Raw genomic sequence first — 19,958 nt, 5'->3', positions numbered from 1 at the left:
AGCCCTCTGAGAAGGTAGCCTTGAGCTAAGACAGACCCTGAGGGTATCTGAAGAAGACTTTTCCAGGCAGAGGGGACAGCAAAAGTCCTTCAAAGGACACAAGACAGAGTTTGAGAAACAGGAGGAGAGCTGAATAGCATGAGCAAAGGGAACTGGAGGTGAAGGGTAAGAGGCTGTAGCTGGGGGCATGTGGCTCCTGTGCACATTGCTCCTGCCTACCTCGGCTTACCTGGGGGCTATTCTGTTCTGGACTTTGGAAACTTCAGGACTGGGAGTGGTTGGGTACAAACTGACTTTCCAGCTTTCTAATGCTTGATTCTCTAGGGCAGTGTTTCCCAACCTTCTCTCATGATGAGAATCACCTGGTGGAGTTGTTAAAACACAGATTCCCGGATCCCAACTAAGAAGTGCTAAACTAGAATTTTTGGGAACATATATGTAAAATTGTATACTTAACTAGTGCTCTAAGACAGATTTTATATACAGAGCACTAAGTTAGGTATGCAATTTTACCTATATGTTCTCAAAAATTCTAGTTTAGCACTTCTTAGTTGGGATCCGGGAATCTGTGTTTTAACAACTCCACCAGGTGATTCTCATCATGAGAGAAGGTTGGGAAACACTGCTCTAGGGTCACTTCATTTCTCCAGGTACTCGGATTTCATATACAAGCTGGGAGACATCTGCATCTGAAGAACTCACTCACTCATTCTACAAGCATGCCAAGCCCCTATGTCTGGCATGTGCTGAGCTCCGGAGACCCAGATATGAGCTCAGCTCTGGTCTGAGAGAGCTGAGAATTTAGCGGTCGGGGTCACACCTGGTGTGATCAGAGCTGTGATAAAGAGGCACTGAGCCTGAACTGGGAATCAGGGAAGGCTTCCTGGATTAGGCCATATCCAGGGCTGGGTCTTGAATGAGTCAGTGGGGAGGGGGATGGGATGCAGACCAGCATTCCACAGAGAGGCCGCACATGAAAGGCTCAGAGGTATGACAGGCCTGGAGACTTCTGTGAAACACCACGAGAGTTGAGTTCTCTAGGATTACAGGAGTGAGGGGTGGAGTAGTGGGAAAAACTGAGATCAGAGAAGTCATCCCATGAGGGCCTTGAAGGGCATGGTGGAGGTGACCCTAATGGGACACCTGGCTGCACATCCCAGCTCTGTTCTAAAATCACCGAGCTTCTTAGGATAGGCACCCCCAGCCCAGAGGCCTCAGTGGTCCCACCTGTGAAATGGAGCCATTTGGGTGGCATGACTTTGACAGTTCACAGAGATCCTTAGAATGTTGCCTGCCAGTGTTCATGGAATCCGCAGGAGGGTCAGGCCAGAGCCGCCTCACTCTCTGTGTGTTTCCCACCCCCTGACATGTCTTCAAATGCCCTCACTGCCCTGGGGGACCCCCTAAGGATGGGGGAAAGGGGCTATAGAGGAGACATCAGCATTTACCGTCCTCTGCTTTCAGATCAAACCACATACATAAGAAAAAGGAAGGACAACTCTTCAGCAAGAACATGTCAAAGCGAAGTTCCTCTGTGTCCCAAGTAGTTGCTAAGCAGACAGGCACTGAGCCCAGGCAGCCGACTCACCTGCTTTAGGCAACTCACGAGGCCTCTCTGAACTTCCCTTTCCTCCCCTGTAACGTGGAGCTGATCCGAATGGAGCCTCGCTGGTTTGTTTTGAAGATTATATTATGTGTAAAGTCCTTAGCACAACGACCTCAATCATGATAGTCAGCATTACTGTTGTTGTTATTGTTTTCAGTGTGTAAGGCTACAGGGGGCAAAAGTGGGCCTGGTTTTTTGGGTGGGAGGAGGGATTTGGCCCCAAAAGGGTTAAAATCCAAACCAGCAGCTCCCAGTCCCACAGATAAGGCTGGAGAAACAGTCCAGGTCCCCTGCCCCTTCACGACAGAATTTATGAGGTTCCGGTTACTTAGAGTCAAAGATCAGGGGCCAGGCGGGGCAGGAAAAATTCAGGGTCCGTAGGGCTCTTGGAAGAAACAGAGCAGCGGGAGACGGAGGCAGACAGCAGGGCACAGGGCACACACCCCACCCTGCAGGTGGAAAGCAGAGAAGTGGGCACCGAGAAAGAGCGGCCGGGACAGAGGGCCAGCCAAGTGGGGGCCTAGGGACAGGGACCCAGGGTGAAGAAGAAGATGGGCAAGCGAGAAGTTTAAAAACTGGTTCGGCTCAGTGGATAGAGCGTCTCAAGGGTCCCAGGTTCGATTCTGGTCAAGGGCATGTACCTTGGTTGAGGCACATCCTCAGTGGGGGGTGTGCAGGAGGCAGCTGATCCATGTTTCTCTCTCATCGATGTTTCTAACTTTCTATCTCTCTCCCTTCCTCTCTGTAAAAAATCAAAATATATTTTTTTAAAAAGGAGAAGAATGTGCAGTGGGTGTCTGGGAAGAGACAGCAGAGGAGGATCACAGAGACAGAAAGAGAAGAACAGAGGGAGGCGCGGGAGAAGGAAACAGAAAATCAGAGACAGAGGTGCTGGGAACCTAGGGATGGGGTCCCTGGGCGCGTGGTGTGTGTGTGTGTGTGCGCGCGTGTGTGTACCTGCGTCTGGCTGACAGTGCATACCTGAGAAGGACACTGTAGGGGGCGGAAACGATGCCAGACCCCTGGGAGGGCGGGACAGTCTGGCCACTGGGTCCCCGGCCTGGCGACCCCTTCGGCCCCACCTCCGACCTCGCACCGCCCAGAGCGGGTGAGTGCGCCGCCCCACGCCGGCTCCTCCCCGCCTCCCAGACAGTGTCCCGGCTCCGCAGCCGCCCTCACTCGACCCAGACCCAGCGGCGGGTCCTTGGCGGACAGCGGGTCCGGAGCCCGGAGCAGCCCCGCGCCCGCTGCGCCGCCCGCCCCGCCGTCGGGCTGCCTCCCCGGAGTCCCCGCTGGCGCCGCCGGGTGCCAGGAGACCCGCACGCCCGTCGGACCAGGCTGCCCAGATGCGGGTGCCACTCTGCCTGCTGCTGCTCGCCGCCCACGCCGCGGACATGCTCCCCCTGAACAGAAGGAGAAAGCAAGGTACTGGGGGCAGCCGGGCGGGGTGGCCAGACAGCCACAGCAGGGCCGAGGGGAATGGCCGGTGCCCTGGACTATTGGCTCCTCCAGGTGGGTGGCAGTCCCACTTCACAGATGGGGAGACTGAGGCCCATGGCACCCGCTTCACCAGCTGGACCCAGGAGGCTCTGGGAAGAGAGGAAGGAACGGGCAGAGCTCAGTGCCCCCACTCCCTAGAGCAGCATCAGCGCCAGGAGGAAAGAGGGTGCTCGGGGCACAGGCAGCAAGCCTCAGGTGCAAGGCTGCAGGGCACTGGGACTGGGGGACGGAGCTGGTGGCCTAGAAGGCACCCTGAACATCCCTGATAGGCCAGGAGGTGACACAAAGCGCTGGGGGCTGCCCTGTCCCGTCACCTACCTGACTCACGGGGTCCCTCCGGAGAAGTCAGTGATCTTCAGGGACCCCCGTGGGGTGAGGGCATGAGCTGCAGGATCTCAGGGGGACCTCAGACCCGTGTTTGGGTCTGTTTCTTCTGGGAATGACCTGGAAGAAGTCCAGCCCCTCCAAGAGCCTCTGTTTTGTTTTGTTTTGTTTTGTTTTTTTCATCTTGATCTCCTGGGGCCACGAGGAAGATGGCCCAAGGTTCAGACCATAACCCGGGGCACAAAACCGGGGGCTGCTGGCACGCTCACCTCACGGTCCTATGCCACTGCCCCCTGCTGGGAGGGTCAGAGCATCCTCAGGAGGGGGTTGGAGGCCGTCCCCACAGAACTGGAGTTGGCAGAGCCCTTGGGGGTGGAGAGCAAGCAGGTTTCCGCCTAAGCCGGGCAGCCCTTCAGCCTCTGCGTGCCAACCTGAGAATGGACATCGAATGCCCGCCGCTGTGCCTGGGGTTTTCACATACGAAGGGAATCCCCACTACATCCTCAGGAAAGAGCTGGATGCCAAGCTTCAGACAGGTTACGTGACTTTGCAAGTTGTCCAGCGGGTGAATGGGAGACTGGTGGCTCCTTCCTTTCCAGGTGTGGTGTCAGGGCTGAGCAAGGCTAGGGGAGAATGGGGACCAGAGTCTGCCCTCTGGGGACTTCCAGTCCATTTGACTGAACGGCCCTACCTGTGGGCACCCTCCTGGAGTGGAGCTGGAAGCAGAAAGGGGCCTTGGGAGAGCTGGGAGGGAGGACTGGGTGGGTCAGAGAAAATGTGGCCTAAGAGCTCCAAGTCCTGGTGCCACAGGGATAGAAGGACCCAGGGAACAGAGAGGTGGGTGGGCTTTCAGTAAGGGGGAGGTTGGGGGGCGGGACACTCCTCGGTGAATGGCCCTGATGTAGTGGTTTGGTGCATAGGCTCTGGAATCAGCCTGCCTGGGCTCAAACCCTCTCTTCCTCAGTTACTAGCTGAGTGACCTTGGGGAAGTCACTTTGCCTCTCCGAGCCTTAGTTTACTCTTCGGGGGATCTTTTAGAGGACCCCTAGACTCTTTATCTAGAAAAGACCAAAAAGACGTTCTCCTCACTGACTCCTCTATAAAATAGGAATAATCCCCTGACGTGTGAATAAGACTGAATGAGTTAATGGGCATGTCAAGTGAGTTGCCGAGTGCACACGCTACGAGTGGGCACTTGTAAGCATTAGTCACTCTTATTTCCTGTGTGTGGTGTTCTTGGCTACTCACCACAGCCCAGCAGGGGAGCTCATTATTTGCATGAGGAGCCGGAGTCTCAGGGCGGGAAACTGGTTGTCCAAGGTTGCACAGCAGGTGAGTCGCAAAGCAGGCTGGGATCCCCGTGCCTCTGACAGGACACAGGTGTCTCCTGAGCCTAGTTGGTCTTCCCTTCCCAGAGCTTCGGTTTCCCCATCTGAAGAGGAGCTGTTTTAAAAAGATGTTTAAGATGTTTGTTTCTATGTTCTAAACACACACACACACACACACACACACACACACACACACAGAGAGAGAGAGAGAGAGAGAGAGAGAGAGCGAGAGAGAGAGAGAGAGAGAGAAGAAAGAAGAAAAATTCCTTTCCCAGTTGCTCAGTGAGGAGGTCAGGCCTGGCTGCCCCGGTTTGGTGAGGGGGCTCTCGGCACCTCTCCCCAGGGTGGTTGATCTGTTGCCTTTGGACACATACATGTCCACCCAGCCCAGCATCTTCCGAGAAAGGCTGTGGCTCCGCTCATCAGCCAGGTGCAACAGAGACAGCTTTGGGTTTCAGTCCCACTCCCGACACCTTTGTATGGGGTGACTGAGTAAGTGGATAACCCCTCTTCCCACCCACAGGCTTGGCTTCCCCATTGGTACTGGGGTGGGTGGCTTTTGAAGGGGGTGTAGGAACACTCTTCCTATAGCACATTCTGCAGCGAAATCATAGGATCCCTGGCCAAATAGGTTTGGGAAATGCTGGGTTTAGTAGACGTATTGACTTACCAGGGCATTCATGGTGAAGAGGTGAGGATGGAGAGTAGGACCTTTCCCAAACTAATTGCACCTCAGAGTCCATTTTTTTCATAAGACAGCTGTTTGGAAAATCCCATACGAGATTTCTGAGGGTCTTGCTAGCTTTGACATTCTGGCAGGAGAATGTGTCCTGAAGACACCTGGATATTGGCAGTGCTTCATCCATCCATCCATCCAACCATCCATCCATCCACCCATCCATCCACCCATCCATGCATCCACCCATCCATCCATCCATTCATTTGTGTGTTCATTCAGCAAATGTTACAGGGCAGCGTCTGTGCCAGGCTCTGTGCTGGGAACCTCGAGGATGCCAAGGTGAACAGACCTGGGGCCTGCCCTTGAGGAGCTGCCAGTGTGGAGGCATGCCCTCCTCTGACCCGCCCCCGCCTCCCCTCCATGCCCGGTCCTTGGCCCCAGCCTTCGGCCTACTCTGCGGGATCAGGAGGAACGGCTCTGACCCGCAGCCGCCCAGTCTGGCCTGTCACCCCCGGGGCCTGGCTCTCACAGACCTGGGCTTCCTCGGGCTCCAGCATCACTGTTTCTTGACGAAACTTAGTTTTTCTGTTTCAAAGACAAGAAAGAATGAAAGAAAAGGCTTGAGAAAGGTTTTTGGATCTCGTGTCTATTACAAAACAACATTTTGATTAATTAAATATAAATGAATCACAACCAGATGGGGACGTTTCTCTTAAAACACGCCGGGGTGTCCTGGCAATGGGACACTCCGACAAAGGAGGGGGCTCTGATCCGCACCACCCCACCCCCACCCTGACACAGATCCATTAGGCAATGAGGCGAAGGCAGGCTGTGACCCCCTGCCGTCCAACGACGCTGGGGAGAGGGCTCGGGGGAGGCAAGAGTCCCCCACATTCTCATGGTGCTTTTCCATCCTTCTAGACCCGAGGCAGTGAAGGGCCGAGGGAGGAGCTCTGGAATTCTGACAGCCCTGGGTTCAAATCCTAAGGCTTCTCCTGCCCTAATGTGGACAGGCCATATGCCTTCTCTGACCCAGGGCTTCACATCTGTGAAACGGAAACCATTGTACCTACCTCGTGGGGAGGAAGGGACATTGGGAAGATCCACCGCAGTCCCAGAGGGAAGGTGCCCAGAGGCATACAGCTGGATGAACTCAACCCTTCCCCTCCCACTTTGCAGCAGGGTGGAGTATTCCCCGGACTGGGGGGAGGCGAGACTCACTGGGCTGAACTCACCTCTGTCTCCTCTGCCCCTCTGAGCCTCTTTTCCTTTGTTTGTGAAAGGACTGTGCCAGCGCCCACTCTGAAGGCTTGTTAGGTGGACTGAATAGAACAATTCTCTATAACAGGAAAGTCCTGTGGGCAGCCGGCAGACAGCACTGCCCTGTGCACAGACAGAGAAGCTAAGACCCTGCAAGCAGGTGCCCAAGGCGTGATGGGGAGGACCCGGATATCTCGTCTGCAGTTCAGGGCCACGACGAGGCACAGAACAAAGTGCAGCCCCCTAATTACTAGCATCCAGGTGGAACCAGGTGAAGACACATGTCAGGGGCAGAGCTGGAGGGGACACAGGACCCCTGAAGGGCAGAGCGAGGGGTGATGCCTGCAGGGGGAGCCCTCGGGGAATGGCCCTGTGGGTCAGTAGAACGCTCTCTTGGGTGAGTCCTTCTGCCCCTCCGGATCATGGTTTTCCTCATAAACGGGGGCTGGCTGAGAAAAGGGAAGCAGGATACTTGGTGCAGAGAAGGTGCTCAATAAGCCAAGCCCTGCTCACCCGCCCTCCTTCTCTGAAGCCAGTTTTGAAGCCAAACTTGGGGCTCACATGAGACGCTGTTTTCACTTCACATGGCTCTCACCCCCCAGGGGAACCCACTTCCCTCTCCTGTGGATGGGAGCCCCCCAACCTCCACCCAGACTCAAAAGGAGGCCCTGTGACCGCTCAGTGAGGCTGGCCCCGTGCGGGAGCTGGCGTATGGGCCGTGGATCCTCACCGTGGCCCTGCCCTCTCTCAGGCAGGAAATTGAGGCTCAGAAGGGGGCAGTGACCTGTCTAGGAACTCCCAGCAGCTGAGCCAACCGGGTGCAGAGCTTTGGAGGCTCCATGGCCTGTGCCTAGAAATAGAAGTGAATCCTGTTCGTGACTCTCCCAGGACTGCCCGGCAGAGGCCTCTGAGCAGAGCCTCGGCAGAGGGGTAGATTTAGGATTCTGGGAGTCAGGTGTGGCAGCAGGGGAAGGGCTGGGGACAATGCAGGAGGAGAGAAGGTTGTGTCTAGGTGGGAAGGGTCCAAGGAGCTGTGGCCAGCAGAAGTGAAGGTCAGATTGCAGACTGGGCCAGAGTCAGTCCTGGATGGCCTTGGATGCCACTCTCCTGTCGCCATAGTCACAAAGAAATATTTATGGAGCCCTCCCTCTGGGCCAGGCCCTGGACTGGGTGTTGACAAGGACAGCAGAGATGCACTCTACGGTCTCTGCTGCCAGAGGGCCCAGCATCTCCTTGAGGTGTGAGGAGCGGGTCCTTCAGGAGGAATGACATAGAAGGATCCCTCTGCTCCTTACCCAGCCTTGGGAGGCAGGTCCGTGGTGGTCCCACTCTCAGCTGAGGAACCGAGACTCCACGATGGGACTGGGCTTGCCTTCAATGTCACATGGGAAAGGCAACCCTGTTCATTTTCTCCCCCTCCCTCTTCTTGCCTCTCAGTCCACTGTTTATTCATCCATATTTTTGTCCTCCCATCTAGTGAAAAAAAACACACACAAAAAAAACAAAACAAACAAACAAAAAACTGAAGCTCACATTAATTAAAAGTTTTCTAAACTGAGGTTGGCAACCCAACAGCAGGTCAGGCAAAATATTTAGCAAAGCACAGCCAGCATTTTTAATGAAATGGAGTGGAACGGAGTAGAATAAAATAAAATATTCGGGATCAGCAAATATGTCTGTAAAGGGCCAGATACTGAATACTGTCAGCGTTGCAGCCATGTGTGATCTGCCACATTCTCTTCTTTGTTGTGGTGGTGGGGTTTTTACGATGCTTTAAAAATATGAAGCCATTCTTAACTTACAGGCCATACAGAAAACAAGCTGAGCGCCAGATTTGGCCCATGGGCTATGGTTTACTAACCTCCTTTTTAGAAAATATCAGAGTGCATTGCAACTGTTAAGATGAATCATTATTTTAAAAATGGGTTAGAGTTCTCATACACATGTAAATGTGTGTGCAAGTGGTGAGTGTGCATACACATGTGTGTGTGCACATGGGTGTTGGCATGTGTGAATGAGTATGTGTGTGTATTCTGTGGACAGTGTGAACTTATATAAAAATGCAATTTCACCGTTGTCAAAAAGCATGGACCAGACTGGCTGGCATGACTCAGTGGTTGAGCATCGGCCCATGAACCAGGCGGTCACTGGTTTGATTCCTGGTCAGGGCACATTCCCTGGGCTTGAGTCCCAGTTGGGGGCATGCAGGAGGCAGCTGATCAATGATTCTCTCTCATCATTGAGGTTTCTATCCCTCTCTCCCTCTTCTTTCCTCTCTGAAGTCAATAAAAACATATTTATTAAACACACACACACACACACACACATAAGGAAACAGATCTCGGAAGATTCCGATATGCAGATGGGAGATGAAAGCCCGGTGGATCACACAGCGATAGGCATGGGAACCCAGAAGGTCCGGCCCAGAGCTCCAAACGTGACACCGAATTGCCTCAGTAAGCAGTGACTGCCATGAGGCTTTTGGCAGACCCTTAGCTCAAATGCTTGTTTCTAACGGCCTGAGTCTGTCAGCCATGTCCTTCCCAAGCTGAGTGGGAGGGTTCATCAGGGCCTGAAGGTCGCTCTACATCAGACATCCCTGAGCCGCCAGTGAGCACCAGCCAGTGCGTGCTCCTCACGCTAACCCTGCTGGTGGCTCTGGCTGCCGCTCTCCCCTTACAGAGAAGGAAGACTCGTTCAGAGAAAGGAACTGGCTTGTCCAAGGTCATCCAGCACCTGTGAGTGTGACCTGGGTTTTCCTGGTTCCAGATCCACAGGAGCAGATCCTGCCTCTTCCAGAAAAGCCCATTCAATGCTGCTGTTCACCGCCATCTCATGTAGACAGCACTTCACAGTCAACAGAACGGTTCAACCTTCATTTTCTCTCCGGAGCACCGGAGGAGGGTTCTGAAGAATGGAATGTTAGGGCTGAAGAGGCCAATTGAGACCAACACTTGTAAAAGTGGAACCTCCATCGGGGAAGCTGCTCCGCTGAGGTCCCCAAGATGGGGGTGAGATTGGGGGCTCAGGAGAGATCGGGCGAGGGTGGCTTTGGTTAGGTAGAGGACGGCAGCTTGTTCCAGAGTTTTAAAGTCTGATTTAGAGCTTCTCGGAGCCTCCGTTTCCCTCCGAGTGACTTGGGCATGCCCTCTCTGCTTTGCCTTGCTCCCCGGTCTAAGGATAAGTGCCAGATGAGCAGGTGGACCCCAGAGGCCGTTCACAGCTTGAGGGCCGCCTGCAGAGGTTTCTTCATACCCAGAGGCCAGACTGGGGTCAGGAGCCTCGTTAGGGCCTCTGGAGTCACCAGAGTGCGGCTTCGGGTCTGTGGCCGGAAAGGGGCCTGGCGGAGGCCTCGGAGCCTCAGGCTGTGGACATTGCCAGGACACACAATGGCCCTGGGCTTGTTGGACACCCAGACGCATGCTCCTTGCCTATGGATCTACACCCATATACGTTCCTTAAAACGTACATTGTTTCTTTAAGAATCCTTCCTTTCCAGTGGCATCAGAGGTTTAGAAAAGTCTCTTTTGGATCTGGTTTTCTGGTTGAGCATTTACTCTACGCCAGATGTTACCCGTATGGTTTTATTCAACAACGTCGGGCACTGTTCTAAGTACTCTGTACATGTGAACTGATTACATTCTCCTCATAAACCGTTGAGGTGGGTACCGTTCTCCTCATTTTACAGATGAACGGAGGGGTGCTCCGTTAAGTGACTTGTCCACAGCCACACAACCAAGGTTCAGATCCTGCCTGGCCCCAGTCCCCCAGCTCCAACGGCTGGCTCAGTGGCCTCCCAGCCATCGTTCATCCTCACAGCAGCTGGCCAGAGGACTGTTTCCCATCTCACAGGGGAGGACACTGCCTTAGGAGACAGGAGCATTCATAGGAGCTTACGAACTGGCCATTTTTGTTGGTAGGATACAGCCACATATTAGCAGTTTCAGACGGTGGAGCCCAACAGCTTGGCAAGTGCGTTTGGCAAAGCCAGAATGTAAGCCCAGATAATTGATTCCAAAGCTTGGGTGCACAGCCACCCGGCCAGGCCTTCTCCCAGCTCGTCCTCATAACAGCCCATGAGTTCGTTTGATCTTGTTATTCTACAGACGAGGCCCTCCACGCTCAGAGAGGGCAATCAATTTGCCCAGGGCACACAGCCAGGGTGGGGAGAGGAGGGGATGTGCCCTCAGGTCTCCATGGCCAGAGCCTCCTTTCTTAGCCCAGTGCAACAGTCAGCGCCATCTAGGACACACAGGCCCTCGGCCCCATCCCGGGAGACTCCTCCAGATCCCGATTCCCGGGGATGGATGAAGCTAACGCCTCTAGGGCCCTGCGGCCTCAGGCCGGGCCTCGGCCGCCTGCAGTGGAATGATTTCTGTAGCAACGCCACATGATTCATAGGGCCCGCTCTGTGGCCCGTGGTGGGGGTTCCATTGTGCCATTGTGGGTGGGGGTGGTGGTGGTGGGGGGGGTTCACGTGTCACCAGCTCAAAAGAAAGGCATTCCCTAGCCTGGGGGACCCAGACCGCACGGAGAAACCACTCCCTTTCGCCAGAAGCCTCCACTTTCCCTGGATCCTGACAGCCGTGCCCACATCCGCAGGGGTGGAGACGCACGGAGCAGGAATGTCACAACTGCCCTTCCGGAGCCCGCTCTGGGTTTGGCTAGCGGGCACAGCGGAGGCCGGCAGGCTGGCACGAAGGCCGTGGCTCTGCCACTCACTACCTGCGTGGCCTCGGGCAGGCCATCGCTCTCTCTGTTCCTGTGTTGGCTAATGTGACAAGGGGCAGGCAGTGCGTTCCTGGCACATGAGGGGTGCTCCGTTAGTGACCATGACCAGTGTCCAAAGCAGTCAGGGGGGTGGGAGGTGGGCTTGGCAGGCTGGGGCTCCGCTCCCAGCTCTGCTACTGCCATGCTTGGGTGAAAATACTTCCCTCCTGCGTCCCAGTATATGGAAACGATAATAGCATCTATATCATATGGCTGTCTCAAAGGTCACGATTCTGCATGTAACCCCCTGGGAGACAGCAGGTGCGCAATGAACGGTGGTAAGTCATGATTCCTGGGAGCTTGGCTCTTTCCAGTGTTCGGAATGTTCCAGCCTGGTGTCAGACATGCCGCTGCCTCTATAGGAAAGTCCTCTGCAGACCTACTCGTTGCAGGAAGGTTACTCTGAGGAGCCCAGATTCAGAGGGTGGAGTGGTCCTCCGTGCTGCGTGTCTGTGGCCTAGTGACTCACCCTCTCTGAGTTTGTTCACTCCTCTATGAAGTCGGACCTCAGAGGACAGCAGCAGGGATGGAAGTGTGCATGCGTGTGCGTGTGTGTGTGTGTGTGTGTGTGGTGCTGGCACCTTATGAATGTTTAAATAATGGGATGGCTATTTGTGGATGAAGCCGAGGTGGGGCCTGTCAGCCTACCGCCTGCCCGCAGCAGGCTGGAAAATCCCAGTCAGATGCTGCCCAGTCAGACTGCAGACATGTTTTCTTCCTCCCACCTCTTGCCCCGCTTCTGGCAGCACTGGAGTCCCTCAGACTCCTAACTCACAGCACATTATCAGCACCAGTCCTGTGAGACCCTGCTTGCTTGCATTTTTCTTTTCCTTTTCCTTTTCAATTGTTAGAAATTGCTGATTTTCTATTTTATATTTAACATTTATTTCATTTTAAAAAATGTTTTTTTATTTTAACATTCTAATTTCATGTTTAAAGTTTTTATTTTTAATTTAAATGTAATTTATTTACATTTACACTTTTTAATTTTTTCTTACAGTTTATTTGTTTTTCATTTTATATTAATTTTATCATCTAATTTTGTTTTAAAATGCTGTTTTATTTTTACATTTTTAATAACTTTAATTTTTTTCAGTTTTATTCCCCTTATATATATATATTTTTAAATATATTTTATTGATATTTTACAGAGAGGAAGAGAGAGGGATAGAGAGTTAGAAACATCGATGAGGAGAATCATCGATCAGCTGCCTCTTGCACACCCCCTACAGGGGATGTGCCCACAACCCAGGTACATGCCCTTGACCGGAATCGAACCCGGGACCTTTCAGTCCGCAGGCCAGCGCTCTATTCACTGAGCCAAACCAGTTTCAGCTTATTCCCCTTATATTAATTTTTAAAATTACTTTTTAGTGTTTTTCATTTTAAAATTATTTATGTATTTTTATTTTTCCCACTTTGTTACTGGGTTTCCTGGATTTTTAGAAATACACTTTTCATTGCTGATAGCATTGCAGATATCTCCCATTTTCCTCCCCTTTACTTCTCCTTCCAGCCCTCTCCCAATTCACTTCCTTGTATTACCCACATAAAACTGTAATTTGGACATGGGCTATCTTTCTTCAGTCTGACTCTCACCTGTTTACTTGGTGTGTCCTCTGGAGAACAGAAATCACGTATGATGATACTGTTTATGTGGTCAGATCTCTGAAGGAGGCGGGGTTCCTTCTGCCTCAGGGTCTGGCCTTTTTGAGTTTACAAAACATCCTATACCAGGGCTCATAAGAGGGGCATGAGCCCTCAATTCTCTGTCCTGGAGCAGACACCTGGCGCCACGTTCAGGGACCACCTTCCCGGGAGCGATTCTTCCGTCACACGTGTGGATAGTCCTGATGCAGCAGTGCTCGGCCCCTCCCGAGGACACTTCCTGTTCAGTCACCCCTGGATGTCCTGACCCCCGGCACGGCAGTCAGCACACACCTGTTGAACACGTGCTGTCAGCCGGACCCCGTCTCCAGGGGCCCAGACTGGTGGGGGAGGCAGTCCCAACCCAGCGGGTCCTAATGTCAGAGTAGGGGGGAGGCCAGCGGGAGCCCGGCCCCAGGACAGGTGAGGTTGGCTTGAAGTCCTCCCCAGAGCTGAGCACCCCTGGCCAACGGCAGACATTTCCCAGGGCTGCTCTGGCTCAACGCTTCCCTTTGTGGATCATCCCATTTTCCCGCACCAACAACACCCTGGAAAAGAAAGAGGACATTTGCGCATAAAGCAGACTTTACCAGAGGCCTGGGGAGAGCTGCTCAGGGCTCATCCCACAGTGCGGGCGGTTCCAGGTGGACAGTGACTGTGCTGGTCCTACAGCCCCCTCTCCCCTCCTCTGGGGTAACTCCTCTGCTTCTGTCTGTCCCCACAAACGGCTCGGGGCCCTGCTCTGACGGGCCTCGGGCCCTGAGAGGTGTGTGGCTTCCAGTGGCATGTTCCTGCCTTTGGGGAGACACTGGGCAGGAGCCAGCAGGGAGGGGCTGGCAGGGCACCCGGGAGCCGTTAGAAGCTTGGGCTCAGGTTTGCCTCCCTCTTGAGTCCTCCCTGCGGGTTTTTAGGTCAACGCTTCACCCTTCAGCCTCAGTTTTCTCACCCATGAGATCGGGGGCAGGTGTGGCCCCGCTCTGTCAGGTTGTGCTGGGTGTGAGCAGCATGAAGCCCTGCTGGTGGCAGCTGTTCAGCCAGCGTCCACCTGCTGCCACCCGTTGGCAGTCCTGGTCCCTGTGAGGGTCTGCCAGAGCTCAGACCCGCGTGTCCAGCTGCAGCAGCCCGCCTCGACTCCAGCTCCCGGCCTTGGGGTTACCTGGGTGAGAAGGATGTGGTCCCTTTTGGCAGATGAGGCCCACTGGCACCTCTATGCTCTGCATCTCGCTGCCAAGCAGGGCTGATTGGGAACCTCGCCTTGCTGTTCTAGGAGAGCGTCCCCTAGAACAGCAAGGCCCCAGCCACCATGAGCCCCAGAGCAGGTGCAGCGACAGCATTACCATCACGGGCCTGGCCTTTGCAGTCAGGTCCCAGGGCCAGGCTGAGCACAAGGCAGGTGGGAAGGACCAAAGGCACCTGTTCCCAGACCAGGGCTCCAGCCTGCCCTCCCGCTGCCGCTGTGCAGCTCTAAACAAGTGCTGGCCCCTCTCTGAGCCTCAGGCAGGGCGCCGTCTCTCGGGGGGGAATTACTACCGATTTCCAGCCTGAATAGACACTGCCCAACTTCCTTCCTCAGCACTCTGCTGGGTGCTGTCCGTCTTCTATAGTTTGCCTGTCTGGTGGGCCATAAGTAATAATTTATTGTTTTATTCATCATTTTGAAAGTGAGGTGGGACAGCTCTTCATGGGGTGACTTAGCCCATTGGTCTTTTTTTTCTCTGAATTAATGTCTTTGCCCATTTTCCCACCTTGGGTTGTTCCTATTGTTCCTATTGATTTCTGGGAGCTCTTTGTATATTGAGGGTGGTAATCCTTGGTCTAGTTTGTGTGTTATTAGCTTAATGATTAGATTGAGCACATAATAGAAGATTACAAACATGACATGTGTACTATTTTTTTTTTCTCTCGAATTCTTTATTACGTCTCTAAAACGCAATCCTTGTCCTAACTGGTTTGGCTCAGTGGATAGAGCATTGGCCTGTGGACTGAAAGGTCCCAGATTTGATTCTGGTCAAGGGCATGTACCTTGGTTGGAGACACATCTCCAGTACCAGGTGTGCAGGAAGCAGCTGATTGATGTTTCTGGTTCTCTATCCCTCTCCCTTCCTCTCTGTAAAAAATCAATTTTATATATTTATATATATAATTTTTTTTTTAAGAATAGACCTTTAAAAAAAACCCCACACACCTCAATCCTTAAGTTTGGGCAGATCTGAGAGCTTCCTGGTACTAAAAGCCCAGTCAAGTGCTACATTTTAAAATGATGGGTCTCATTCAAAGCTCTCTCCTTCCCCACCACTGACTCCAGTTATCTGCTCTGAGGGGAGATGTGTTCTGCTCCCTCCCTCCTTCCCTTGTGTGATGGGAGCAGAGGAAAGGACGGGACAGGGACAGCTGTCTCTTACTTCTCCGATACGCCTGTGACCTCACAGCTCTGAGCACAGAGAAAACTCAGGGCCCCACTATCAGCGAGCAGCAGGGACAGGTCTAAATGTCGCTCTGCCTCCCTCCATGCCCTCCATGTGTGGCAGGTGCCCTAACTGTGGATGGGGGTGACGTGGGGCAGGAGCATGGGCTTGACCTCTTCTGACCTTCCTAGTTCTCACTGTGGTCTCGCCCCGTCCCTCCTCCCCTCCCCCCCCCCCCCCCCCCCCCCCGCCTCTTTTGGGTCGGGGATCTGCAGTTTGGTTCCAACTCAACTGCCTCCTTCAGAGTCCACTTGACCCGGACAGACAATTGACCAAATGGTGGCTGTGCAGGGTTTCCAGGACTGCCCCTGCCCCTCTGCATCTCTCATTATTCTCCCCTCTCCCCCATAGTCATGGGGAGGATCAGCAGGTGTGTGTCTAGTCAGAGGATGAAATGCCCATCTCCATGGCCATCGCGTCCCCTCCAAACTATGAGGACTCTCTTGCCGCTGCATCGGGGTTTAGGGAGGCAGGGAAGGACTCTGCTCTGCCCATCCCTAGGGGCGGGGCAGTCCTTGGGTTTTCTTCACGCATCTGCTTACACGGCTGGGGAGGCAGCGGGGCAGTGGAGGGCGCAAAGACTGTTGGCCCCACTCACTAAGTCCCAGAGGGGGTGTCTGGCCCCAGTTCCACCCTCATGAGTCAGCTCTCTTAGTACATGGTGGTTGGGGCAGGGAGGACACAGGCTTTGTCTCACCCTTAGTCACAGTAAGGTAAGTCCTGTCCATTCAGTCACTCAACAAACACCTGCAGAGCACCCAGGGGTCCTGGCACTGGGCATGGCGCAAAGGCCTGGGGAACTGGCCTTCACATCCTACTATCATTTTGCACATATTTCTGAAATGCTTTCACCCTTATATTCCTAGAGTTTAGAAAAGGGCCTGAAACATTGTAGGCATTCAAGAAATATCGGATGGATGGATGGATGGATGGGTGGATGGATGGATGAATGGATGGGTGGATGAGTGGATGGATGGATGAGACCCTTATAAACACTGTCTTTAACCATCCATTTGACAGACAGAGAAACTGAGGCCCAGAGACAGCTGAGGACTCACAGAGCAGGAATGAGTTCACATCAGGGCTCTCCCTTCTACCAGGACTTGAGAGGGGGTGCGCCTGTGGGGAGAGGCCCAGAAAAGAGTCCCTGAAGATGCACTCACGCCCAAACTGGATTCCTGACTCTCTGTCACCCCTTAGGACCTCCGGGTCCTTGGGGGCTGACTGAGGGGCTAGGGCTGTCCCTGGAATGCCAGCAGGCTGTGGTCTGAGGGCCAGATTCAGGCCTGTCTCCAACGCCCCGACTTTTAGACCCAGCTGCCTTCCCTGAGGCTAATGGGCAGTGTGACCCCAGGTACCCTCTGCCCTGGGAGCTGATCGTGTACCTAAATCTTCCTTAGGGCTTACTTTTAGGAGGTGAGGGGAGTGTTTGTGTTGGGCCTATTTTGAGGGGTAGGCTTCCTCCAATGTATAACAGTAACTGCTCGTTAATAAGACTGCCTGTCTTTAAATCCCACCTTGCCGCTTACCAGCTTGGGATCCTGGGCAGCTTGCTTGCCATCTCTGTGCTTTAACTTCCTGTCTGTAAGAGGAGATCAGGATCCCTTATAGGGTTGTCACAGCAGTCTAGCCGAGCAAGAGCTCCACACTGCTCACGGCTAACCCATCATCTGCCAAACCTTGTTCTGCTCATGTCACACACACCAATTTCCTGCGCCTTCACAGCAATGTGTGGGGACCGTTATTGCCCTTTTACAGGTGGGGGAACTGTGGCCCCGAAAGGTTAGGCTGGGATTTGAACCCAGGCTGTCTGTTTCCAGAGCCAGAGCTCTCCCCCCCTCCCCGTCTCCTCCTGCCTTCAGTACTGGAGCTGCAGGGCTCGAGGGGCTTAGAGATTATCCAGGCCCCGGGCAAAGGGAACCCAAAGGCCTCGGCTTTCCAGCCTCACCTCACCCCATCGGCTGCAACTCTTACCTGCCCTATTAATTGAGCTCCCATATCCCATCTTGTCTCAGAAAGAACCAGGCTTCCTTGGCTGAAGAAAGCTCGAAAGCCCTCTATCAAGACCAAGCCTTTGTCTTTCTGTTGGGGAAACTGAGGCATGAGGTGATGAGGGACTCTGCCAAGGTCAAGGGCACACAATGAGTCTAGGTCCAAACCAAGACAGGAGCCACGGCCCTTCCTAATTCTTAGGCCAAGGACTTCAATGTGACAGAGTGAAGGAGGTCATCTGTGGAGCAGACTGCAAAGCATGGTGTCTTCCTCAGTCAGATGAATCTTGGGCTTTCCAGTCCTTCTTCAAAGGCCCGCTCCTTCCCCCACCACTTTCCTAAATCCCAGCGCTCACGTCCACCCTCGGCTCGTGGGGGCCTCCTGGTCTGGACAGCGGGCATTGCCCCTGCCCCCGGGTGTGGCAGTGGGTCTCCAGATGGGCTGGGTGTGTCTCCCCTCACCAATCCTAACTGCTGCAGATGCCCTCCCACTCAGCCAAAGCTGAGGCACGTACAGCCCCCCAGAGAGCCACGAGAGGCAATGCAGCCCTGACGAGGATTGTAACTCCCTCCCCAGGGGAGGGAAGGGACCAGCAGCCAGCGTTTATTGCTCCCCTGTCTTGCCAGGCACTTCATACACAGCTCTCGGGGCACGCTACAGCAACTAAGGGAGGCTCAGAGGTGATCAGAGATGACTGACTGCCCAAGGGCACACAGTCAGACCATCCCGCTGTGGAAAGAGCTGGAACTGGAAGGAGCAGGAACACGAGTCCCTTCCCCAGCCCTCAGGGTCTCATCGAGAACCTCCTACTGTGTACCAGGCTCTTGCTTCCTCTACCAGGCACTGGGGCTGCAGCCACGAGCAAACAGAGACAGGCCTGCCTCAGGGAGATGCCATTTTGGGGGAGGGGGGCCACGTAGGTAGTGAGTTCTCTTGAGCATCCACTATGTGCCCAGTACTGTTTTGAACACGATGCATTTCATCCTCTAAATAACCCTATGAGATGGGTGAAGGAGAAGAAACGGAGGCACCAGTATTTAAGGCCACACATGCAGCAAACATATTCCTATAATACGGTGACCAGACGTCCCGCTTTTGGCGGGACAGCCCTGATTTTTAACAATTTGTCCCGCGTCCCGCAGCGTTTTTAAAAAAGGCCCGATTTTTAAAAAATCGAGACTTTTTAAAACGCCGCGGGACGCGGGACAAATTGTTAAAAATCAGGATGTCTGGTCACCTTACTATAACATGAAAAGAAGAAAATGGTCGTCTCAATGTTTTTTCAAAAGAATGGCAACCTCACCCCCCCCACACACACACACACAGTTTCATGACAGCTTCATGTGTAGGACAACTTTAAGGCCATTTCTTACACAAGTTCACATGCTTGACAACCTTATGACATATACACACGCAAGACAGCTTTGTGACAATTACCTGTTGTCTCTTAGCACCCCACCCCGGACTCACAAGATGCATTCTGCCCCTAGAGTCCTCTCCTCTTTCTCTTCCCTCATATCTTACATGCACTCTCTCAGAAACCAGTCAGTTCCACCTCTGAAACATGTCCAGGACCTGACCACTTCTCTTTGCTCCCCTGTCGTCTCTTAATACCCCACCCTGGACCCACAAGATGCCTTCTGCCCTCCATTAGTCACTCATTAAGAGCAGTCACTTGAAGCTGCCCTGAGTGTGAAGCTGTCAGAAAATCATGCCAGTTCGGACACCAGGTGCTGAGCTCTGGGGAGATGGGTCCCCGGGGAAGTCCGAGGTGGGTGTGACTGCCTGCCCTGGTCCTGGCCCCTGCCAGCTGCCTGCCCAGGGAGGGGGGATCCAGCAGCAATCCTTTCTAAAAACACACGTGATGCTTCCGTTAAGGTCACTGGTGGCCGTTCTGGGCTGCTAGGGGCCCCAGAGCTCCCACTAGGAACACAAATGTGACTGCTCTTAATGAGTGACTAATGGGGGGCAGAATGCATCTTGTGGGTCAGGGTGGGGTATTAAGAGACAACAGGGGAGCAAAGAATCCTGGACATGTTTCAGAGGTGGAACTGACTGATTTCCGATAGGTGGCGTGTAGGATATGAGGGAAGAGAAGAGGTGAGAGGACTCTAGGTTTTTGGTTGAGTAGATGAGGCTAGATGGGAGATAAAGTGTGGAGGGCATTATTATTGTTGTTGTTGTTGTTGTTATTATTATTATTATTATTATTATATTCTGAGGATCTTGTCCATACACTCCTTAGGGGTCATGTATTGACGCCGTAGCAGGCATTTGCTATCTGTTCTTCGCCCAAGCTCTTTTCCTGCCACCAACTCACATACCATCCTGAACTCACCTCTTAACTCCTCCTACACAAACGAGTCCTGCTTCTGTCTTCACACCCC

The 19,958-nt window shown here is 53.5% G+C and overlaps 1 protein-coding gene across 1 annotated transcript in view; it reads left to right on the top strand.

The window, feature by feature from the left end:
• The first annotated feature begins 2,820 nt into the window (after positions 1–2,820).
• Positions 2,821–19,958, top strand: part of RSPO4 (R-spondin 4) — a 29,007-nt gene continuing 11,869 nt past the window's right edge. Inside the window, exon 1 of the mRNA XM_036419829.2 lies at positions 2,821–3,031. Within this exon, the coding sequence (XP_036275722.1) occupies positions 2,953–3,031 (79 nt within the window). The 5' untranslated portion in view covers positions 2,821–2,952. The remainder of the gene's footprint in view (positions 3,032–19,958) is intronic.

The sequence above is a fragment of the Pipistrellus kuhlii genome, unplaced genomic scaffold, assembly GCF_014108245.1.
Source record: "Pipistrellus kuhlii isolate mPipKuh1 unplaced genomic scaffold, mPipKuh1.p scaffold_m20_p_6, whole genome shotgun sequence".
Lineage (NCBI taxonomy): Eukaryota > Metazoa > Chordata > Mammalia > Chiroptera > Vespertilionidae > Pipistrellus > Pipistrellus kuhlii.
This window is presented reverse-complemented; position numbering and strand designations above follow the sequence as displayed.